Genomic DNA, 25,729 nt, shown 5'->3' on the forward strand with positions numbered 1-25,729 from the left:
TATGGAGACTTGTTTTGAACACTTTGCTCCAATTTCTCACAGCTATTACTCTCAAAACCAGAAAATAGCCGTAATTCTGTCAAGACAGAAGAGAACTGTCCAACCGATTTTCTCGTTTGTCCAGGCACTGTACTTGGTGCTAAGGAATATGGTGATTGAATAAGATAAAGTTTCCTCCCTGTCTGGAAGCAACTAGACGCTGGGTTTCTCCCAGTGGTTCCTTATTTGGCACTACATCTCTGCCTTAATATGAAACGATCCGGCTCATGCCTGTAATCCCGGCACTTTGGGAGGCCGAGGCGGGCGGATCACCTGAGGTCGGGAGTTCGAGACCAGCCTGACCAACATGGAGAAACCCCGTCTCTACTAAAAATACAAAATTAGCCGGGCGTAGTGGCACATGCCTGTAATCCCAGCTACTAGGTAGGCTGAGGCAAGAGAATTACTTGAACCGGGGAGGCAAGGGTTGCGGTGAGCCGAGATGGCACCACTGCACTCCAGCCTGGGCAACAAGAGTGAAACTCCGTCTCAAAAAAAAAAAAAGAAAAGAAAAGAAACGATCCCTCACCGAACCGAGCCTCAGTACAGTGCGAAGGCTCTGACGATACTTTTTTTTTTTTTTTTTTTGAGACGGAGTCTCGTTCTGTTGCCCAGGCTGGAGTGCAGTGGTGCCATCTCGGCTCACCGCAACCCTTGCCTCCCAGGTTCAAGCGAATCTCCTGACGCATCCTCCTGAGTAGCTGGGATTACAGGCGCGCGCCACCTCTCTTGGCTGATTTTTGTGTTTTTAGTAGAGACGGGGTTTCACCATGTTGGTCAGTCTGGTCTCGAACTCCTGACCTCGTGATCCACCCGCCTCGGCCTAAGAAAGTGCTGGGATTACAGGCGTGAGCCACCGCACCTGGACGCTGATGGTATTCTTTCCTGAGGGCAGGTTTTCACGCCAGAAGCCCCGACAATTATACCTGAGCTGGTTCCACCTAACCTCAATTCTCCTTCCCTGCCCCAAGGGGGTGAAAAATCTGGGCCCAGGAGGCCTTCCTTGTGCTCTGGGGGTTGGCGTTTAAGGGTCCAAGGAAGACATAACCGGAATGTAAAGCACTGGACGGCTTACCCAATAAGGGACCCAGAGTTTCTTATTACCCAACATCCCCCTGAGTCTGGCTTTTAGAAAAATATGCAAAGCGTCCGGGCGCGGTGGCTCACGCCTATGATCCCAGCACTTTAAGAGGCCGAGGCGGGCGCATCACGAGGTCAGGAGTTTGAGACCAGCCTGGCCAATATGGTGAAACCCCGTCTCTACTAAAAATACAAAAATTAGCCGTGCATGGTGGCCCGCGCCTGTAGTCCCTCGGGAGGCTGAGGCAGGAGAATCGCTTGAACCTGGGAGGCGGAGGTGGCAGTGAGCTGAGATCGCACCACTGCACTCCAGCCAGGGCGACAGAACGAGACTCCGTCTCAAACAGAACAAAACAAAACAAAAAACAAAATACAAAATTAGCCGGGCATGGTGGCGTGTGCCTGTAGTCCCAGCTACTTGGGAGGCTGAGGCAGGAGAATTGCTTGAACTCAGGAGGTGGATGTTGCAGTGAGCCGAAATCGCGCCACTGAACTCCAGCCTGGGCGACAAGAGGGAAATTCCGTCTCAGGGGAAAAAAAAAAGAAAGAAAAAGAGAAAGAAAGAGAAAGAAAAATATGCAAAGCAACAATAGAAAAAAGCTAGAAAGATGGAAACAACTCTTAGAAGACCCTTGCTTAACCCGCGTGCGTCACGGGCTACAGGGGTCGACCCTCGAGCTAACCCCCGCCGGCGCCTGCGCACTGGCCTGGCCCCGCCCGCGGCAGGAAGCCCCGGGGTGAGACACTCTCAGATTCCGTGACAACGGCCGGATTAAACGTTTTTCTTCTCCTTTGCTACTGAACCTATGCTGTGACTTAGAAAACAAGAAACTCCGAGAGGCTGTGGGGATTGTCTTAGCTGTCTCCCTCCTCCGCCGGCACCGCTGAAGGCAGCCCCAGGGCGCTAAACCTCGGGGCCCTGGGTTTCTATGACGACAAACAGGCCTTCCAGCAAAGGAGGAAGTGAGCGGTTGCTGGGCGGGTACGCAATGTGTGGGTAGGATTGCGGGTGTCCCTTTCCCGTCATTTTAAACCAAGATGCAGTGCGAGGCCTGCCCAACTCCCGAGTTTGTGGAACTGGCGCGCGAGAGTGCTGCCTGTGGGGAAGGTCGGGGTCCCCAGCCGAGCCGCCTGCAGCGAGTGTCGCCCACCAGGGCTGCCGGCGCTCTGCGGGGTCCGCCGAGCGGGTCCTTCCTGCCCTGCTCCTTGACCTTGACCTGACGGTCCACTAAGGCTTCTTAGTCGCGACAGATAACCCCAGAACATAGAGGTCGCCCCGAAGAAGGATGAATTCTAAACTGCGATCTGAACCTAAGTACTCAATAGTTGTCATCTTTTTTTTTTTTTAATCTTTTTTCCTCTGCCTGCAGGACTATGTGGCAGCCTGCAAGTCCCAGTGCGGCGCTGATTTGTGTCTAAATTAGCTTTCCGGAGGATTATTTCAAATTACTAAAGAGATAGGAGGCATTGTTTATTATGTCTCTCCCGAAAACGTCCTCCACCGCTCTAAACTCTACATCAGCATCTGAGAGCAAAAAGTTAAAAGTGTCTGTAGCCAAGGAAGGGACAAGAGGTAAATTTCGTTGATTCTGAAGTCATAAACAGTCATGGCCGTAAGACAGAAATCACCTTCCATTCACCGGTTTTTTAAATCTGATACTCAGAATACCTTGATTGGCTACATTTTTCTAACACACTTGCTTAAATAAAGCAAGAAGTCATTCCTTTTACAGTATTTTGAGTCAGGGTACTGTTTCACTACTCCATCTAAATACTGTTCATAATTTTTTCAAATGTTGATTTATATATGGTTTTAAATTCACCCTATTTTAAATATCAGTAGTTACGTATTTTTTGGTTCCTGGTCTTTCGCTTTAAGGAAATTTGAAAAAGTAATAGTGAGGCAGGGCGCGGTGGCTCACGCCTGTAATCCCAGCACTTTGGGAGGCCGAGGTGGGTGGATCACTTGAGGTCAGGAGTTCGAGACCACCCTGGCCAAATATGTTGAAATCCCGTCTCTACTAGAAATACAAAAATTAGCCAGGCATGGTGGCTTGCGCTTGTCGTCCCAGCTTACTCCGGAGCCTGAGGCAAGAGAATCGCTTGAACCCAGGAGGTGAGGTTGCAGTGAGCCAGGATCGTGCCATTGCATTCCAGTCTGGGAGACAGAGTAAGACCCCATCTCAAAATAAATAAATAGGCCGGGCGCAGTGGCTCACACCTGTAATCCCGTTTGGGAGGCTGAGGCTGGCGGATCACGAGGTCAAGAGATTGAGACCATGCTGGCCAACATGGAGAAACCCTGTCTACTAAAAATACAAAATTAGGGGGGCGTGGTGGCGCGTGCCTGTAGTCCCAGCTACTCAAGAGGCTGAGGCAGGAGAATCACTTGAACCCGGGAGGCGGAGGTTGCAGTGAGCCGAGATTGCGCCACTGCACTCCAGCCTGGCGACAGAACGAGACTCCGTCTCAGATCACGAGGTCAGGAGTTTGAGACCAGCCTGACCAACATGGTGAAACCCCGTCTCTACTAAAAATACAAAATTTAGCCTGGTGTGGTGGCACTCGCCTGTAATCCCAGCTACTCGGCAGGCTGAGGCAGGAGAATCACTTGAACCCGGGAGGCAGAGGTTGCAGTGGGCCAAGATCTTGCCACTGCACTCCAGCCTGGGCAACAGAGGTAGACTCGGTCTCAAATAAATAAATAAACAAAAAGTAATAGCAGAGATAAGAGAAACGCAGTTTAGTAAAACATGCCAATTTGTATTAGCTTTTAGTAATTTTTCTAAATGAGAGCAATTCCTTAAGATTTTCATTCATATGCAGATCTGTACCAGAGTCAGCTAGTGTTATCCTTACCCCCTGTTCTGTTAAAGCTTTTCCCATCTCACCTGCACCTTGTACTAAAGCCCCAAGCCCCACCCAACTTTTTTTTTTTTTTTTCCTGTTTGTTTTGATCTCAAGCTCTCAGGAGATTTGGTAATGTAAACCCTAACAACTTTTGATAGTAATCAAAGCATGATACCTCCTTATAGAAATAAACATAAACCATACCATGTTAGGGGCATAGATTAAGAAGAATAACAACTCAACCCTACCTGACTGACTTCATAGGAGGGCTTTTCGTATATTAGCCCAACTACCTGCCTTTATTACTCCCCTGCCCTAGTCAAGAAAGGCAGAACACTCTTTTTACGGTTCCCATTCCGCAGATTTGTCAGCTCAGATTGTTCCACTCTCATTTGCAACAATCCCAGTTCCATTTTTACTTTTAAATCCGACCCAGATCCTTTCCACTCTGTAAATGCCTCGATTTAATGCAATTATTCTCACCTTTGAATTCATGTAAGAAAAAAATTACTAAATAATTTGACAGCTTGGGGGGAGAGATTTGTGATTTTCATATGGAAGGGAAAATAGACATTCATTCCTATCTTCTTAAGGCTCTCCCAGTTACCTGAGCAAGTGAAATGAGTTTAGTTTTCAACTTTGAATTGAGAATCATGCAGGTTCATCTTAGTACCTGAGTTTTTGAAACTGTGTCTGATGTAATGTGAGTAGGGTAGGCAAGATGAATGTTATTTTCCTTGACTAGAAGATGGTCACTGTTTTAAATATTATTTGTTACTATCCTTGTCAAATAGAAGCAATGTTTCTCTCTGTTAGAAACAGATGGGATTGATGAGGCAGTCTGAGAAGCTCCATCTAACTTAAAAAAAATATATAGTAAGAGTTTTTCTTTTCCACTACTTACTTAGGACTTCCTGAGCTAAAGGAGAAAAAAAATATGGTGGATCATTCAAAACCCCTTCCTACTTCCCTTCAGAATGAGTTCATTCCCAAAGAAGTTCTTCTTTCTCTGACCTATGCGGCCAATGCTGGTCCTTGTCCTGAAAACTTACTGCCTCCTAAGAAAATTAAAACCCCAAAGGTTTGTATGTGCATATGTAGAGTAATGGGGAACATTATTTTTTGGGAATCTGATTATTCTTTAAGTATTTATTATGCACATGTTATATATTCCAGATAGCCTTAACAATTTTAAGATTGATTGAGACAGAGTCTTACTACTGTGGCCCAGGCTGGAGTGTAGTGGCCTGATCATTGCTCACTGCAGCCTCGACTACCTGGCTCAGGTGATCCTCCCACCTCAGCTTCCTGAGTAGCTGGGACTACAGGTCTGTGCCACCACACCTGGCTAATTTTTGTATTTTTCGTAGAGACGGAGTTCGCTGTGTTGCCTATGCTGGTCTCAAATTCCTGGGCTCAAGCAATCCACCCGCCTCAGCCTCCCAAAGTGCTGGAATTTCAAGTGTGAGCCAACATGCCTGGCCTTAAAAATTTTTTTTAGGCTGTAGTCCCAGCACTTCGGGAGGCCGAGGCGGGCAGATCACGAGGTCAGGAGATCAAGACCATCCTGGCCAACATCATGAAACCCTGTCTCTACTAAAAATACGGAAATTAGCTGGGCATAGTGGCATGCGCCTATAGTTCCAGCTACTCGGGAGGCTGAGGCAGGAGAATCACTTGAACCCGGGAGGCAGAGGTTGCAGTGAGCCGAGATTGCGCCATTGCCCTCTAGCCTGGACGACAGAGTGAGACTGACTCAAAAAAAAATTTTTTTTAAAATAATTTCTTAGATTGAAAACTCCAGTGTTTTGTATAAGTTGTTTCCAAGGCTTGAGTATTTCCATTGACCTGTTTTTATGTGGATTTACTAAAATGATCATTGCTACCCTTAATGTTTTTCACTCACTATAGCATTATTCTAGTTTTAGTCTTTATATTATTTAATAAGAATTCTGCTCTCTTTTTTCCTTAGAGTACCCAAGTGCCCTCAAATGTAAATACAGTACTTACTGAAAACTATTAATAAATTTTGTTTGATTAAATCGCCCTCTGCTGGATATTCATGTGTATTTGCTTTTTCCCAGGGCACTCTTCCACGCCTTGTAGACCATGTCTGGCATCACCCTGTTCGAAGGAATAAATTCAAATACCTGATTGACCATCCCGTCTCCCTCACGGGAGCTGGAAGGTAAAGAAGGAAGATAGTAGGGTAGATGCTGATAAATAGAGTTGTTTTCTCATTTTGTATGATTACCTTGGGAGGGGCAGAATTAGAAAAATCACTGAATCATAGATGATAAAAGGTACAGTGTCTTTGAATCAGAATACAACCCAGAAGGGCCAAAGACCATCTTTTTGTGTATGATTATTATCAGTAGGATGGAAATAGGTGCTGACTTTACATGTTTTTGGTTTAAATTTGCTTTTTGCATGCCTTTGTATACTTGTCCCTATACTCTCCTATTCCCTGTTGTACCCTAGTAAAAGGGACAAGATCCAACAGGCAGAATGCCTTTAGTGCTCCTTTTATCTGTGTGTATGTCTCCTTTGTGGACATCTTTAGAAGAAAGAACTAGGCAACATAGCTTCATGATGTGGAAAACCTTGAAAAACAAAAGCTTAATTTCTGGATCTCTCCAAAGGGAGCCCTTAATCTTTACACTGTTTCAGATCAATTCAGCAAATACTGTTTGTTTTTGTCTCATTCCTACAAACATTCTAAGTCATTCTAAGGCGGTCAAGTGGGTCAACATTTTCCCTGTGAAGATTGAGACCTGCTAGTTTTCTATGTATTGTCTGCTTATCAATTTACTCCATGCATGCCCCTCACTTAAATGTCACTTCTTCTGAAAGAAATGTTTACACTTAACATACTGGAGGAGGTTATTTAGTCTTTCTGAAGCCCCATTTTCTCATACGTAAAAAGGGAGTAATAGGCTTGCCCAGTTTTATGTGCCTCCCAGGGATATTGTAAAGCACAAATAAGATAATGGATGCAAGAGCACTTGTAAAACTATAATGTGCTATTTAAGTATAGGTGCTATTACTCAGCTATGCTTCAGTGCAAGGAAAAGTGATAGAAACTTGTCCTATTGACTTTTATGTCCTGAGGCTTTATATTTTATTCTATGCCTCTAGATCATGGTTATAATTATTGGTAGCAATAATTAGGATTATGAGTTGTTTGAAGTACTTTGAAAATTAATTAGCTATATCTGAATGTGGCAATAAGCTGACATTACAGTTTTAATGTCGGCCAGGTGCAGTGGCTCATGCCTGTAATCCCAGCACTTTGGGAGGCCGAGGTGGGCAGATCATTTGAGGTCAGGAGTTCGAGACTAGTCTGGGCAACATGGTGAAACTCTGTCACTACAAAAAATACAAAAATTAGCCAGGCGTGGTGGCGCACGCCTGTAATCCCAGCTACTTGGGAGGCTGACACAGGAGAATTGCTTGAACCTGGGAGGTGGAGGTTGCAGTGAGCTGAGATTGTGCCATTGTACTGCAGCCTGCGCGACCCAGCGAGACCCCCTCTCAAAACAAAACAGAACAAAAAATAAAGTTTTAATGTCAAATGACTCTGAGTTGGAGTTTTTTAAGTGTGAAGTCAGGTTGCAGGATAGTGCCCCCTCAACCCCACGAAAACATTTTCACTGTAATCTCAGAACCTGTGAATACATACCTCACCTGGCAAAAGGGACTTTGCAGATATGATGAAAGTTAAGGACATTGAGATGGATAGATTATCCTACATTGTCAGGGTGGGCCCAGCCTAATCACCTGAATCTTTATTTTTTTTAATTTTATTTTATTATTATTTTTTTTGAGACGGAGTCTCGCTCTGTCGCCCAGGCTGGAGTGCAGTGGCGCTATCTTGGCTCACTGCAAGCTCCGCCTCCCGGGTTCACGCCATTCTCCTGCCTCAGCCTCTCCGAGTAGCTGGGACTACAGGCGCCCGCCACCACGCCCGGCTAATTTTTTTGTATTTTTAGTAGGGACGGGGTTTCACCGTGGTCTCGATCTCCTGACCTCGTGATCCGCCCGCCTCGGCCTCCCAAAGTGCTGGGATTACAAGCGTGAGCTACTGTGCTCGGCCTACACCTGAATCTTTAAAAGTGGAAAAGGAAGGCGGTCAAGTGGGTCAGAGAGATGAGAAAGGAAGAGGACAGATTTGACTTGTGAGAGGAGTTCAGCCTGACATTGCTGGCTTTGAAGATAGAGGAAGGGGAAAAGCAGCCAATAAATGAATTTGGCTACTAGAAGCTAGGAATTCTAATGACAGCTCAGCTGCCAGCTGTCAAGGGAACAGGGATTGCAGTCTTACAACTTTAAGGAACTGAATTCTGTTAACAACCCAAATGAGCATGGAAACGGATCTTCCTCTAGAGCATCCAGAAAGAAACACAGCCCTGCCAACGCCTTGATTTTAGCCCTTTGAGACCCTGTTGGACTTCTGACCTACAGAGCAGTAAGATAATAAATTTGTGTTGTTTAAGATGCTAAATTTGTGGTAATTTGTTATGTCATCAATAGAAAACTAGTGCACAAATGCACAACTAATAGTATTCATAATGAGATAACTTGTCCAGCAACCTCAATCGCCCAGAACCCAGCAGTAAAATATAAAACAACAAAGCAAATATTCTGAGTAATATTTTTCGACAACTCTTTCAGCAGAATTCAGTGCAGAAAATAAATCAGTCTAGATATTTTAAGCAGGAAAGAATCAAATGCAGAACATTGGGTATTTACAAAATTGTTGGAAGGGCTAAAGGAGCTGGTATGAGGAAGTACCTGTGGGAATAACTCCCAGAACAGGGTGACATTGACAACTTCAGATAAAAGACATGTTTATAGATACACATAACTCAACCAATGATGATTTGCAGAAAAGCTTGAATTATGAACTCAGTTAATAATCTGGGGGCTGAAGAACGAGTTGGAGGATTTCTTAAAGACAAATGAATAAAATCCAGTTATTATGTTATGATTAAGAATCAAAGTTGTTTTGTTTTGTTTTGGTTTTGTTTTTTTAAATAAAAATAGATTTTCCAGAAGAGTTGAAGCTGGTGTTTTACCATAGAATTTTATGAAGAAACAAAACATATCTCTAATTATTATTATTATTATTTTTGAGAGATGGAGTTTTGCTCTTGTTGCCCAGGCTGGAGTGCAATGGCGCAGTCTCGGCTCACCATAACCTCCGCCTCCCGGGTTCAAGTGATTCTCCTGTCTCAGCCTCCGAAGTAGCTGGGACTACAGGCATGCACCACCATGCCCAGGTAATTTTGTATTTTTAGTAGAGATGGGGTTTCTCCATGTTGGTCAGGCTTGTCTCAAACTCCCGACCTCAGGTGATCCACCCTCCTCGGCCTCTCAAAGTGCTGGGATTATAGGCGTGAGCTACCGCGCCTGGCCCTCTAATTATTTTTAATAAAAAATTATATTTCAACAAGTAAATAAAACAGGCTTCTTCTAAAAATAAATAACAATCACCTCTTTTTTTTTTTTTTTTTTTTTTTTTTTTTTGAGACGGAGTCTTGCTCTTTCGCCCAGGCTGGAGTGCAGTGCTGCAATCTCGGCTCACTGCAAGCTCCGCGTCCCGGGTTCACGCCATTCTCCTGCCTCAGCCTCTCCGAGTAGCTGGGACTACAGGCGCCCGCCACCACGCCCGGCTAATTTTTTGTATTTTTTAGTAGAGACGGGGTTTCACCGTGGTCTCGATCTCCTGACCTTGTGATCCGCCCGCCTCGGCCTCCCAAAGTGCTGGGATTACAAGCGTGAGCCACCGCGCCCGGCACATAATCACCTCTTAAAGGTTCCACTTCATAATGATACTATTAAAATGGCAATTACATTTCCAACACATGAATTTGTAAGGGACACATTCAAACCATAGCAATACCCAGTACTTTAATAATGTATAGAAATACAAAAGGCTCCTCCAAATCATGAGTGAACTCCCATTCACAATTGTTTCAAAGAGAATAAAATACCTAGGAATCCAACTTACAAGGGATGTGAAGGACCTCTTCAAGGAGAACTACAAACCACTGCTCAACGAAATAAAAGAACACAAACAACTGGAAGAACAGTCCATGCTCATGGATAGGAAGAATAAATATTGTGAAAATGGCCATACTGCCCAAGGAATTTATAGATTCAATGCCATCACCATCAAGCTACCAATGACTTTCTTCACAGAATTGGAAAAAACCACTTTAGAGTTCATATGGAACCAAAAAAGAGCCTGCATTGCAAAGAAAATCATAAGAAAAAAGAACAAAGCTGAAGGCATCATGCTACCTGACTTCAAACTATACTACAAGGCTACAGTAACCAAAACAGCATGGTACTGGTACCAAAACAGAGATATAGACCAATGGAACAGAACAGAGCCCTCAGATATAATACCACACATCTACGACCATCTGATCTTTGACAAACCCAACAAAAACAAGAAATGGGGAAAGGATTCCCTATTTAATAAATGGTGCTGGGAATACTGGCTAGCCATATGTAGAAAGCTGAAACTGGATCCTTTCCTTACACCTTATACAAAAATTAATTCAAGATGGATTAAAGACTTAAATGTTAGACCTAAAACCATAAAAACCCGAGAAGAAAACCGAGGCAATACCATTCAGGGCATAGGCATGGGCAAGGACTTCATGTCTAAAACACCAAAAGCAATGGTAACAAAAGCCAAAATAGACAATGGGATCTAATTAAACTAAAGAGCTTCTGCACAGCAAAAGAAACTACCATCAGAGTGAACAGGCAACCTACAGAATGGGAGAAAATTTTTGCAATCTACCTGTCTGACAAAGGGCTAATATCCAGAATCTACAAAGAACTCAAACAAATTTACAAGAAAAAAGCAACCCCATCAAAAAGTGGGCAAAGGATTCAAACAGACACTTCTCAAAAGCAGATATTCATGCAGCCAACAGACACATGAAAAAATGCTCATCATCATTGGCCATCAGAGAAATGCAAATCAAAACCACAATGAGATACCATCTCACACCAGTTAGAATGGCAATCATTAAAAAGTCAGGAAACAACAGGTGCTGGAGAGGATGTAGAGAAATAGGAACACTTTTACACTGTTGGTGGGAGGATAAACTAGTTCAACCATTGTGGAAGACAGTGTGGTGATTCCTCAAGGATCTAGAACTAGAAATACCACTTGACCCAGCAATCCCATTACTAGGTATATACCCAAAGGATTATACATCATGCTACTATAAAGACACATGCACATATATGTTTATTGCAGCACTATTCACAATAGCAAAGACTTGGAACCAACCAAAATGTCCATCAGTGATAGACTGGATTAAGAAAATGTGGCACATATACACCATGGAATACTATGTAGCCATAAATGAGTTCATGTCCTTTGTAGGGACATGGATGAAGCTGGAAACCATCATTCTGAGCAAACTATCACAAGGACAGAAAACCAAATACTGCATGTTCTCACTCATAGGTGGGAATTGAACAATGAGAACACTTAGACACAGGGTAGGGAACATCACAGGAAGGGAAACATCACAGGAAGGGGAACATCACATCCTGGGGCCTGTCGTGGGATGTGGGGAGGGGGGAGGGATAACATTAGGAGGAATACCTAATGTAAATGACGAATTAACGGGTGCAGCACGCCAACATGGCACATGTATACATATGTAACAAACCTGCACGTTGTGCACATGTACCCTAGGACTTAAAGTATAATTTAAAAAATAAATAAATTAAAAAATAAAAGAAATACAAAAGGCTCCTTAAGTAGCTTGTTGATAAAATTTGAGTGATGATTACTAAATCAAAATATTCTTTATTAAAAAAAATTTTTTTTTTGAGATGGAATCTTGCACTATCGTCCAGGCTGGAGTGTAGTGGTGTGATCTTGGCTCACTGCAACCTCTGCCTCCCAGGTTCAAGCGATTCTCCTGCCTCAGCCTCCTGAGTAGCTGGGATGACAGGTGCCCGCCACCATACCTGGCTAGTTTTTAAATTTTATTTTTAATAGCGATGGGGTTTCACTATATTGGCTAGGCTGGTTTTGAACACTTGACCTCAGGTGATCCGCCCATCTTGGCCCCCTAAAATACTAGGATTATAGGCGTGAGCCACTGTGCCCGGCCCCAACATATTCTTTAATTATATGTTTGTGTATATATGCATAAAATATTGTGTGTATAATATATGTAGAATTATATAAAATATATAATATATAACATATAATGTATAATGTACACATATGCATTATATATGTATATACATGTGGATACTGTATACATATATGTACATATACATGTGTGTACATATATGTATATAATGTATACATACGCACAGATACACACATATATGTACATGAAGCATTCATCATTTTTAGCTAACAAAACAATTGTAATGGCCAACTTCTCCAGCATTTATTGTTGTGATAGGAACTGCTGTTCCATCATCCTCAGAGCAGCTCGTTCAGATCTTTGTGACTATCTAAAACCTGTAAGAGGGTGGAACAGAGAAAGAATCTGGAGGATTGGGAAATACAGCTCTAACATTTCTCGCCTGGACATATCCAACAGACAGAATATCACAGCGCAGGACATCAACAGCTTGATGTCTTTTACTACCAATATATATGTTTAAAAATAGTTACGGTCCATGTTGTGTATTTCAGGATCTTCCTGGGACACTAGAACTGGCCTGTTTCCACCAACCTCACATGCCACATCAGCTGCCAAATGACGTTGCCCTCAAAGCACACCCTCTCCCACCATTTCACAATATTGCAACCGTTATAGTCATTCTAAAATAATTTAAAATTTCCTTTCATCTGTAAAACCTTTCTAGCTTCTCTTAGACTAAAGCCCAACATGTTAAGCATGATTTGCAAGGCTTTCTGTGTTTAGTTCTCTAATTTCAATAATTTTATTCTTCATACTTCAACTGTATATTCAGTCATCCCTCATACTGAGGGATATGCGGGGGATTGGTTCCCAGACACCTGCAGATACCAGAATCTGTGTACAATCAATTTCTGCAGTCAGCCATACATGAGTCAGAAACTCATGTGTATATATATATATGGAAAGTTGGCCCTCTGTATATGAGGGTTTCGTATCCAGTGAATACTGTATTTTCAGTCAGTGTTTGGTTGAAAAAATTCATGTATAAGCAGACCCACGCAGTTCAAGGCTGTGTTGTTCAAGAGCCAACTATACTACATTTTCAGTTCGCCGAAGTCACCATGTGCTGTTGTGTCTCAGGACCTATGCATATGCTGTTCTCTATACTTCTTGTTTGCTTACCTAAATCCAAATCAGTTTTTTGTTCTCACTAATTGTTACTGCCTCCCGAGGTTTTCCCTGACTTGGTCTAAACTGTATTTAGGTGTTGTTGTTATTAGTTGTTCTAATAACATTCTATTCTCTGTTACAATAGTCTTTATATTATACTTTTCTTTGGTTCGTGAATCTTCCCCTCTATACTGAAGGCTCTCCAATGGTAGGGGCTGTGTCTATTTTAAGAAATAGTTCTATATTCCTTTCATCTAGCATATTTTCTGTCACTTATAATATGGTTAGTAAATATTTGCTGAGCAAATTAATGAATTTTGGGCACGTTCATGCACAATCCTAGAACCCAGGGCACCCAAATTTAATAATATTGTTTTTTCTTTTTCTTTGAGATGGGGTCTCACTCTGTCACCCAGGCTGGAGTGCAGTGGCACGATCTCAGCTCACTGCAACCTTTGCTTCCCAGGTTCAAGCGATTCTCCTGCCTCAGCCTCCCAAGTAGCTGGGACTGTAGCTCATTGCAACCTCCGCCTCCTAGGTTCAAGCGATTCTTCTGCCTCAGCCTCCCAAGTAGCTGAGATTACAGGCACGCACCATCACGCCTGGCTAATTTTTATATTTCTAGTAGAGATGGGGTTTCGCCATATTGGTCGAGTTGGTCTCAAACTCCTGACCTCAAGTGATCTGCCCGCCTCAGCCTCCCAAAGTGCTGGTATTATGGGCATGAGCCACTGCACCCGGCCTTGAAATTGTAATATTTCTGTATTGTCATTCTTCACCACTAGAATCAGTTCCATGAGGGTAGGAACTTTTTATTTGTTTTTTTCACTATTAGTGTTCCTAGCTCTCAGTGCCTGGTATGCAGTAGATGCTGAATTAGTCTTTACTGTGTAAATCAGTAAATACATTTGGAGTTTATAGAAGGATGTAATGGACAATCATTTCAGGGTACCATTGTAGTGATGAATTAATGCCTATTGTTTTCTGTCGTGGAAATCTTAAAAGAGTCAATGACTCAAGATTCCATCTCCTGGGAGAATATGTTTGGCCTAGCTTAGACCACTTGTCCACATCTTGGTTATCAGAGGATTTTTTTCTCCACTTTTCTTTATTTTGTTTTATTAAACTTCTTATTTTGAAATAATTTAAAGACTCACAGAAAAGTTGCAAATGCAATCAACCCTGGAAAACATTCCAGGGGAGCATGGTGGAAGATAACTGCTAAGAGATTGTTTAACTTGGCAGTGGTAATCATCATCAGCTTTCTGGCAAATAGTTTCAGAAGAGAGGTATGGGTGGAAATCAGATTGCAGGACAATTTCAGGAAGTTTGATGTTTAACACAAGTGAGCGATGATAGATCAATCGATTGATCCATTGATAGATCATAATAACATGACAGCAGCCAGGCATGGTGGCTCATGCCTGTAATCCCAGCACTTTGGAAGGCCGAGGCAGGTGGCTCACCTGAGGCCAGGAGTTCGAGACCAGCGTGGCCAACATGGCAAAACCCCATCTCTACTAAAAATACAAAAATTTAGCCAGGTATGATGGCATGTGCTTGTAATCCCAGCTACTTGGGAGGCTGAGGCAGGAGAATTGCTTGAATCCGGGAGGCGGAGGTTGTAGCAAGCTGAGATTTTGCGCCATTGCACTCCAGCCTGGGCGACAGAGTGAGACTCTGTGTCAAAATAATAATAATGATAATAATAATCACAACATGACAGCAATGCGTGTTCAAGTAAGGATTTTTAGAAGGGGAAAAAGTTTATTATAGGTCAAAGGGGATGTTCCAGTAGAGTTAAAAAAAAGAGATCAAAATATCTTATTTTAAGCCATTTTGCAAACCACAGTTAATCTGTTTTAATTTAAAAAACACAGCGTGGGAGATTAGATTGTTTTTCCCCTAGAAATCCACATATAAAGTTGTAGGATTCTTATCTTTGGTATCTTGCTAAGTTGAATTTTAAATTCCCTGCTGAATTTAAAGGAAAAGAATCAATAAACTTCTGATTTAACACAGAAGTTAGGACTGATGGAATGAGACTCCTGAGGATATGGGCAAAGATGGAATCAAGCACCTAAGTGGAGGGAATAGCCATAGAAAAGAGAATATATTTTAACCTGATACTGAAGGAAAGGAAAGAGTTTGTGATATGAATGAGAAATTTCAGGTGGAGAAGAGAAAGAATGTGGGGGAACTCATGTTTAATGCCTCAGTAAAGTGTTACGTAAGGAGATCAGTTTTGCTGACACAGAGGACCGTCTTACCCATTAGAAGGATTTGTGTGGATCTCACCTGCTGTTATGTGGTATCCAGATAGAAAATTTGTTTTGTAAATATATTTTTCTTACTTTTTAGGGATATTTCTTTTCTGTATGATGTTAAATATGCCAAAGGACAGACTAGGGAGAAGACAGTTTGTCCCCCACATTTGGCCCATTCATTACAGTCACATGATGGTGTCATTGTGCCCCATAAGGTAAAGTATTTGACAAATAATCTTCTCTCCGTCTGTCTACTTTTAAAAATCATTTTAAAATGATTTTTAATATAAATATAAAATATAAAACAATGTCATACTATAACAACCTGCATTGCTCACCAGTCTTCATAGCATTTTCAAATTACTTCTTAAAATGGGAAAAGGGTATTTAGCAGGAAAAGATCAAAATATCTTATTTTAAGCCATTTTGCAAACCACAGTTAATCTGTTTTAATCTAAAAAACAGTGTGAGAGATTAGATTGTTTTTCCCCTGGAAATCCACATAAAAAGTTGTAGGATTCTTATCTTTGGTATCTTGCTAAGTTGAATTTTAAATTCTCTGCTGAATTTAAAGGAAAAGAATCAATAAACTTCTGAATATACTAGCACCAAGGTTATTCTTTAATTTATGGTTATTTTAGAGATGTGTGCTCTGGTTAGTTTTTGTCATTTGCTATGACCCACATTGCTAATATTGTTATTTCTCCAATCAAAATTTTTCAACTTAAAAAATAATGTCTCTTTAGGTTACGAATTAGGATTTGTGCAAGTGAATTTTTTCGCTATTAATATATTCATTCTTTTCTTTTGCTTTTCTTTTCTTTTAAGCCAAATATATTAACAGATACTTTGATTCCTGAAGAATTTCATATTGTGTCAAGTACAGGAGTTTCAGGTTTGGAGTGTTACGATGAGTGAGTACTGTGATATGTAAAGAGTACCTGCCCCAGCTGGGTGGCCCACGCCTGTAATCCCAACACTTTGTGAGGCCGAGGTGGGTGGATCATCTGAGGTCAGGAGTTCAAGACCAGCCTGGTCAACATGGTGAAACCCCCTCTCTACAGAAAATACAAAAATATTAGCTGGGTGTGGTGGCGGGTGCCTGTAATCCCAGCTACTGGGGAGGCTGAGGCAGGAGAATCACTTGAACCTGGGAGGCAGAGGTTGCAGTGAGCCAGGATTGCACCATTACACTCCAGCCTGGGCAGCAAGAGTGAAACTCCATCTCAAAAAAAAAAAAAAAAGAAAGAATACCTGACAAGTTGAACTGTTTCCTCCTTCCCATACATAGAAGAACCTGAGAAAAGTACTCATATTCCTGAGCAATATATAAGCTGAAATGAGGAAACATTTGAGCCAGCTGTCCTAATACAATTAAGAGAGATACAAATTGGTGGGGTGCAGTGGCTCACGCCTGTAATCCCAGCACTTTGGGAGGCCGAGGCGGGCAGATCACGAGGTCAGAAGATCAAGACCATACTGGCTAACACGGTGAAACTCCGTCTCTACTAAAAATACAAAAAAATAGCCAGGCGTGGTGGTGGGCGCCTGTAGTCCCAGCTACTCGGGAGGCTGAGGCAGGAGAATGGCATGAACCCAGGAGGTGGAGCTTGCAGTGAGCCGAGATCACGCCACTGCACTCCAGCCTGAGTGACAGAGCGAGACTCTGTCTCAAAAAAATAAATAAAGAGAAAGATACAAATTAAAAAAAATAAAAACTAAAAGTACTTAAAAGAGTTTGGGATGTTAGTGATTAAATTATTCGTATTTTTTCCTGCCATTTAATTTTGAATTTTTAAAAAACCGGAACTTTGTTTTGAATGCATGACTATGCCCTTTAGGAATGATTTTGGGCAATGATTATGGAGACAAAGGAAAGTAGCCCTCTGAGCCAGCATCTCATAATCCATGCTCCAGGGCTTGGCTCCACATTGCAGACTCATTATCTTGTCGTCTTTGATTCCTGTTTATGGGATTGAAAATAGGATCTTGCTTTTATTTTCTGAAACAACACTTGAATGTTTTATAGTTTAGAAAATGAGAACTTTGGACTAAAGTTTTATAATAAAATATCCAGAGGCTGTCACTCTTTTGATATTGTCTTTCCAATATGTATGTTATAATATATTGCATTTCATTGTAATGGTATGTTTCAGAACAATATTTTGCCCAAGAGAACCAAATGAAATTCATTTTTTGGGTAACCTTTTATTTTAATGTAATTTCAGACATAAAAAATTTGCAAAAATGGGAAAAGGAATGCCTATATACCCCTACCTTGAGTCACTGGTTGTTTACGCTTTGTCTCATTTGCTCTTAAACATATACAAGCATGCATACACATGCACATATTTTCAAACTATTTAAGAGTAAGTAATCAAATACTTCTACCACCAAATACTTCTTCAGTGTGTATTTCCTAACAACACATTAGTTATAGATCTTTTGATGACTTTTTTTTTTTTTTTTTTTTTTTTGAGACAGTTTCGCTCTTATTGCCCAAGCTGGAGTGCAATGGCACGATCTCGGCTCACTGCAACCTCCGCCTCCCAGGTTCAAGCAATTCTCCTGCCTCAGCCTCCTGAATAGCTGGGATTACAGGCAGGCACCACCACGCCCGGCTAATTTTTTGTATTTTTGGTAGAAACAGGGTTTCACCATGTTAGCCAAGCTGGTCTCGAACTCCTGACCTCAGGTGATCTGCCTGCTTTGGCCTCCCAAAGTGCTGGGATTACAGGCATGAGCCACCATATATGGCTGATTTTTTTTTTTTTTTTTTTTTGAGACAAAGTCTTGCTTTGTCACCCGGGCTGGAGTGAAGTGGCGCGATCTCGGCTCGCTGCAACCTCCACTCCTTGGGTTCAAGCAATTCTCATGCTTCAGCATCCCAAGTAGCTGTGACTACAGGTGCCTGCCACCACGCCCAGCTAATTTTTGTATTTTTAGTAGAGATGGGGTTTCGCCCTGTTGGCCAGGCTGGTCTTGAACTCCAGACCTCAGGTGACCCACCCGCCTCAGCCTCCCAAAATGCTGGGATTACTGGTGTGAGCCACTGCACCTGGCTTTGATGAATTTTTTAAAATTTCATCATTTCTTCTGTATGATTATTATTTCTTCTGCCAATTTGTTATTTGGCATTTTACCATATGGAATAATGGATTTCTATTTTATTTGATGGATTTTAATTCTTTACTATCATTATTTTATTTTATTTTTGGAGATGGAGTTTTGCTGTTGTTCCCCAAGCTGGAGTGCAGTGGTGCGATCTTGGCTCGCTGCAACCTCCCTGTCCCAGGTTCAAGCGATTCTTCTGCCTCAGCCTCCTGAGTAGCTGGGATTACAGGCACACGCCACCACGCCTGGCTAATTTTTTTTTTTTTTTTGTATGTTTGGTAGAGACAGGGTTTCACCATGTTGGCCAGGCTGGTCTCGAACTCCCACCATGGCCTCCCAAAGTGCTGGGATTATTGGCGTGAGCCACCGCACCCGGCCCTTTATTTTTATTTTTTTATTTTTTTGAGACAGTCTCTCTCTGTCATGGGTGGAGTACAGTGGCACGATCTCTGCTCACTGCAACCCCCGCCTCCCAGGTTCAAGCAATTCTCCTGCCTCAGCCTCCTGAGTAGCTGGGATTACAGGCGCCTGCCACCATGCCTGGCTAATTTTTTTGTATTTTTAGTGGAGATGGGGCTTCATCACGTTGGCCAGGCTGGTTTCGAACTCCTGACCTCAAGTGATCCACCTGCCTCAGCCTCCCAAAGTGTTAGGATTACAGGCATGAGCCACTGTGCCCGGCCAATTATTTTGATGCTCAAATTTTTCCAGATTTGGCCAATGGCCAAGGCTGCTCCTTTGAGCTGTCTCTTGTGTTCTTTGGCCATGTCCCCATGATTATTTGAACACTTATTTTATGGCTCGATAAGACTTCCAGGTTCATCTCGTATTTTCCAACTCCAGCCCTGGAATGGGTGGTGAATCACTTCTCCAAGCAGTACTGATTCCTTTCAGTGGAGAATGGTACTTAGAAACCAAGATTCTGAGGGTTAGTTGTGCTAATTGATAAACAGGCCAGAAAATATTCTTAAAATAACATTTACCTATCTTATTTATTATAGCGAATACACTACTCTCCTCACAGATAGTGAAAACAGGCTATTGCTCTTCCCATCCATGTAAGTACAGTTTATTTTCTAAAATCTTTCTCAGAAAGAATACCTATATACATACATATTTATTGGTACTTCATTAAACAAAATTATTAAAATTATAGCAGCAACCCAAGGCAATAGTTGCCTATAAGTTCTTCATCTAATCAGTGTTTTCGTTTTTACAATTGTATATTCAATGTTTATGTATTTCACTTGTCTAATTGCCTATTCAATTTTACATATTTACATATATAGCATAATATTTAAATACTATAAAGTACTTTTATATTCTATGTTTAACCATTAGTATTTCTCCATTTTGCTATAGTCTTTTTGTTTTCCTTTTCTTTGTCCCTTTTCTTCTCTCACATTGTGAGGTAACCAATGTTAAAAGTTTGATGTTTATCTCCCTACATTTTTTCTTTTGCTATGTTCTTACACTCCTATATGATAGGTATATAGAATTTTTTGGGGGGAAGCATTATTTTCTCTTATGAAAAAGAGAATCATAATATTTGCATTTTTCTTGCTTTTTTCTACTATATTATTGATCTCTCAATAGATTAATAGACACAGGTCTAATGCTTAAAATGCCATTAATATCCCAGAGAGCATATATATTCTCTTTACACATATTATATTCTTTTTGCCATTTGAGAATTACCTGTTGCAATGTTAATTGCATAAGTCTGCCACCTTAATTTTTTAGGAAACCTAATAAAAGAGTCGAAGTGGCCCAGCTGAATGATGTGATGGATACTATGCTAGAGAGGGCTGGTGTGGAAAATCAGGAATATACAGGACCAACTAAGGTAATTGCAAAGCCGAATGCAACCTGATGGCTAAGAGCATGCACTCAGGAGGCAGATTGCCTAGGTTAGAATTCTGACCCTGCCATATATTTGCTGGTGGCCTTGGACAAGTCATTTAATGTATTTGTACCTCAGTTTCCTCATCTGAACATTGGAGATAATAATATCACCTACCTCATAGGGTTTTTGTGGAGATGAAATGACATAATAAATGTAAAGTGCTTAGAACAGTTCCTGGCATGTGGTAGACACTGTATAATTAATTGTTAGTATTATTATTTCACCAAATATAAGGTATCATTGATTGTAAGATCCTTATTATTTCATGTAACACTAAAAAACACTGCCATGTATATTTTTAGTAGAGATAGGGTTTCACCATGTTGGCCAGGCTGTTCTCAAACTCCTGACCTCAAGTGATCTGCCCAGCTCACCCTCCCAAAGTGCTGGGATTACAGGCGTGAACCACCGTACCAGGCCACCACTTGTAATTTTTATTTTCTACTTAAGAAAGAACTCTTTTAGTCTTATATAGATAGAGACTTTTTTCTTTATCAGGGCTATTTCTTTTTTGTTTTATATATTTTATTTGTATAGAATTGGAAACTTACAGAAAAAGTTCAGTACAAGACACTGCTATGTCACCTTTACCCGGATTCTCCATCTGGTGATTTACATTGTGCCCTATTTGCTTTTTTATTCTCTCTCCTTCTCTATCTACATATGCATTGCTTTGTTCTGAACCATTTAGAGTGAGTTGGAGACATCATGCCTCTTTAACACCCAGATATTCAGGATATATTTCCTACAAACAAGGACATTCTCTTATATATCCATAATATAGTTATCAGGAAATTTAATGTTGATATGATAGTATTATTTGACACAGACCACATTTAAATTTTATATTTTATCAATTGTCTCTATAATGGCTTTTAAAAATAGCTATTTTTTCTTCCTAGTCCAGAATCCAAGGATCACACAGTTCTTTTAGTTGTCATGTTTCTTTAGACAGCTTTAATCTGAAACAATTTCTCAGCCTTTCTTTGTTTTTCTTGACCTTGTTGTTTTGAAGAACACAAGCCAGTTATTCTGCAGAATGTTCTTCAGTTTTGATTTGTCAGATGTATAGTCATGATTTTAGATTGAGGTTTTTTTTTTTTTTTGGCAGGTATAACATAGAAGTGATACTGTGACCTTTTCAGTGCATCAGATAAAGAAGCACATGATTAAACCAAATTTTTTTTTTTTGAGACAAAGTCTCACTCTGTCACCCAGGCTGGAGTACACTGTGATCACGGCTCACTGCAGCTGCGACCTCCCTGGGCTCAGGTGATCCTCCCACCTCAGCCTCCCAAGTAGCTGGGACTACAGGCATGTGCCACCATGGCTGGCTCATTTTTATATTTTTTGTACAGACAGGGTCTCACCATATTGCCCAGGCTGGTCTCAAGCTCCTTGCCTCAAGCAATCTGCCCACCTCAGCCTCCCAAAATGTTGGGATTACAGGTGTGAGCCACTGCGCCTGGGCGGACCAACTCTTAAAAATCAAATATCACTTTTGTATATATATATATAAATGAAAATGTAAGTGAAATAAATTAATCAAGGTGTTTCTAAAACTTATTTACTTTCTGGGTGTTAACCTCTTAAAATGTTTTTTTACTAAGACTAACAAGTACTGATTATGTTACTTACCTTCTGACAGATGCACAAACTACTACATATATTGAAGAAGGAACAGACCATTTACAACACAATATTTCATGAACTTATTCGACAAGTCAGTGTGGAGTGTGCAGACAGAGGAGAACTTCTGTCTAAAGTCAGGTTAGTGCTGTTATTGGAATGGTCCAGTTTCCTTTTGATTTTTATATTAGATTTGTCTTTATATCTACTTTTGAGAATGTCACAAAAGTGCACTTCTGTGTTCTACTGATCATAAGTAATCTAACTGCATTTTTTTCTTTTTCTTTTTTGTTAATATATGGAAAGGGTCTATAGCTTTCATTTTATTTTTGCCATATTATCTTGGGTGAGATACAGTGAGACCTGATGCAGATCAAGAGAAATAACCCAGAAAGAGTTTTATAGTTTTGTTATACTCACAGCTACACTCCTGGGGAGAAGCAGCATGCCATACAGGGCCATTTGGGGGAGACACCAAGTCAGTCATGAGGTAAAGAGAGGGAGGGAACCTGTGGGGAGGCACCTCTATTGTGGTTTCCTTGGGAAGGAATAGGTGAGGCAGGTTAAGTAGACTTAGGATTGGATTGTTTGGATAATTTCACTGGGCATTCCATAATAGGGGTTGTCCCTGGTTGTTTGGTACCTGGCCTTGGGGCAATAAGAGAATTTTTGAAGATATTTTTGCTGGATATAGACAATTTTTAAATTTAGTACTTTAAATATGTTGTTGCCCTGCTCTCACTTGCATTGTTTCCAATGAGAAATCTGCTGCCATCCTTGTCTTTATTCCCCCAAACGTAATGTGTCTTTTTCCTGGAGCTGATTTTAGGATTTTTTCCTTTTGTTTTTTTTTTTTCTGAAACAGTCTTGCTCTGTCGCCCAGGCTGGAGTGCAATGGCGCGATCTTGGCTCACTGCAACCTCCGCCTCTGAGGTTCAAGCGATTCTCCTGCCTCAGCCGCCCGAGTAGCTGGGATTACAGGCGCCTGTCACCAGGCCCAGCTAATTTTGTATTTTAGTAGAGATGGGGTTTCACCATGTTGGTCAGGCTGGTCTCAAACTCCTGACCTTGTGATCCGCCCACCTTGGCCTCGCAAAGTGCTAGGATTACAGGCATGAGCCACCGAGCCCGGCCTTAAGATTTTTTTCTTTACCATTGCTTTTGAGCAATTTCACTATGCTATGCCTTGGTGTAGTTTTTTTCACGTTTCTTGTGCTTGGTGCTTATTAAGCATTTTGATCTGTAGCTTTATGGTTTTCATCAAATATGGAACATTTTTGGCTATTTCTTTAAGTGTTTTTCTGTCCCTCCACCTCTTTTGAGGGAATTTGTTTACACATGTATTAGGCCACTAGTACTGAGGTTGTCCCACAGATCACTAATGTTTACACATTTTTGCTGTTTTCTATTTGTGTTTGTTTTGGATAGTTTCTATTGCTATACCTTCAAGTTCATTAATCATTTTTTCCCATAATATCTAATCTGCTTTTAATCCTATCTAATTATTATTACTATTATTATTATTTTTGACATATAGAGTCTTGCTCTGTTACCCAGGCTGGAGTGCAGTGGCATGATCTTGGCTCATTGCAGCCTCGACCTCCTGGGCTCGAGTGATCCTCCTACCTCAGCCTCCTAAGTAGCTGGGGCTACAAGTGTGTGCCACCACACCCAGCTAATTTTTTTGTAGAGACAGGATCTTACTTTAATCCTATCTAGTATATATTTTCATCTCAGACATTTTTGCTTTCATCTCTAGAAGGTCAGTTTGGGTTTTTTAAATATCTTCCATGTCTCTAGTTAACTTTTCGAACATACAGAATGTAGTTAGATAACTTTTAGTGGTTTTGTCTGTTAATTCTAACATCTGTTTTGGTTCTGGGTCAGTTTTGATTCATTGATTTTTCTCCTTATAGGAGTGTTTTCCTGCTTCTTTACATGTTTAGTAATTGTTTTAGTCTGCCTTGTGCTGCTATAACAGAATATCACAGATGGGGGGCAATTTATAATGAGCAGAAATTTATTGGCTTACAGTTTGGGAAGCTGGGAAGTACAATATACGAAAGTGCCAGCATCTGGTGAGAACCTTCTTGTGGTGATCATAACATGACAGAAAGTGAGAGGGTGAGAGAGAGAGAGAAAGAGGGAATGAGTTCACTTGTGCGATAATGACCCCATTCCTGCAATAATGGCATTAGTCGATTTATCAGGGCAGAGCCCTCATGACTTAAACACCTCTTGAAAGGTCCACCTCTTAAGACTGTTATAATAACAATTAAATTTCAACACTAGTTATGAGGGGACAAACTTTTTTTTTTAATTTGTGTCAATAACTTTATTTATTATTATTATTATACTTTAAGTTTTAGGGTACATGTGTACAATGTGCAGGTTACATATGTATACATGTGCCATGTTGATGTGCTGCACCCATTAACTCGTCATTTAGCATTAGGTATATCTCCTAATGCTATCCCTCCCCCCTCCCCCCACCCCACAACAGTCCCTGGAGTGTGATGTTCGAGGGGACAAACATTTAAACCTAGCAGTAATTTTGATTGGATGGCAGACATGAATTATGCCTTATTTGGATGCTCTATATTTTTGTTTTCATACAAATATTCGTTAGCTTTGTTTTGGGACACAATTAAGTTATTAAAAAAAAAATTTGATCCTGTTAGGTCTTTAGGTGGGACAAGAGCAGTGCCCAATTTAGGGCTAATTATTTCTGAATACCAAGACAAAACTTTTCTGTGTACCATATCCAATGTCCCATGAATCATGAGTTTTTACAGACTGGTTGGTAGGTACTGGTACTACTTCTATGCGAGTTCTGGCATTCTTACCTCTGATCCTTTTGGGTAGTTCTTTCCTTGGTCTTGGGTAGTTTTCTCACATTTATGCCCTGATCAGTACTTAGCTGAACACTTGAGGGAGATCTTCTGCTTATCTTGTGTAACTCTTTTCTCTCTGCTACTCTGTCCTCTGAACTCTAGCTGCTTTCATCTCTCTAGACTGTTAACTCTGTCTCCTTAACTCAGAGAGTCAACTGGGGTCTTCCTGGATTCCCTCTCTGTGTGCTATGGCCTGGAAAACTCTCCCAAGGCATTAGGCTGGCACAATTGTAGGATTTGCTTTATTTATTTCTGGTCTCTCAGGGATCACTTTCTTTCATTGCCTGATTTCCAGTGTCTTAAAAATGGTTTCATATTCTTTATCCTTGTCTTTTTGTTGTTACTTCAGGTAGGAAAGTAAATTTAGTTCCTCTGGATTTCTTTTTATATTTCCTGTACCTATATCTATACTATAATTCACTGTATAGATTAATGTCTTTCAGAAGTTTTGGGAAATTATCGGTGATGATCTTTGACTCATGTCTGTACTGCATTCTGTCTTCTGTTTCTGGAGCTTTGATTAGATATATGTTAGCTATTCTCATTCTGTCTTTGTCTCTTAATCTCTTTTTCATAGTTTCCCTCTTGTCTCTGTCCTACATTTTGGGTAATTTGTTCTAGGACATTACTGTTTTCTCT

The 25,729-nt window shown here is 41.1% G+C and overlaps 1 protein-coding gene across 10 annotated transcripts in view; it reads left to right on the top strand.

The window, feature by feature from the left end:
• The first annotated feature begins 1,713 nt into the window (after positions 1–1,713).
• The window catches only part of AXDND1 (axonemal dynein light chain domain containing 1), a 177,767-nt gene continuing 153,751 nt past the window's right edge, over positions 1,714–25,729 (top strand). For 3 of the 10 annotated variants that reach the window (XM_055255122.2, XM_055255127.2, XM_063627439.1), the window contains exons 1-8: positions 3,011–3,289; positions 4,878–5,050; positions 6,054–6,157; positions 15,642–15,762; positions 16,376–16,461; positions 19,663–19,719; positions 20,405–20,507; positions 22,216–22,337. In XM_055255122.2, coding sequence (XP_055111097.1) covers positions 3,166–3,289; positions 4,878–5,050; positions 6,054–6,157; positions 15,642–15,762; positions 16,376–16,461; positions 19,663–19,719; positions 20,405–20,507; positions 22,216–22,337 — 890 coding nt within the window. In that variant the 5' untranslated portion in view covers positions 3,011–3,165. Of the gene's footprint in view, positions 2,102–2,489; positions 2,693–3,009; positions 3,290–4,877; positions 5,051–6,053; positions 6,158–15,641; positions 15,763–16,375; positions 16,462–19,662; positions 19,720–20,404; positions 20,508–22,215; positions 22,338–25,729 lie in introns of those variants that run through there. The other 7 variants (XM_055255123.2, XM_063627440.1, XM_055255124.2 and 4 more) reach the window with 6 other exon arrangements.

This window comes from Symphalangus syndactylus, chromosome 12 (genome assembly GCF_028878055.3).
Source record: "Symphalangus syndactylus isolate Jambi chromosome 12, NHGRI_mSymSyn1-v2.1_pri, whole genome shotgun sequence".
NCBI lineage: Eukaryota > Metazoa > Chordata > Mammalia > Primates > Hylobatidae > Symphalangus > Symphalangus syndactylus.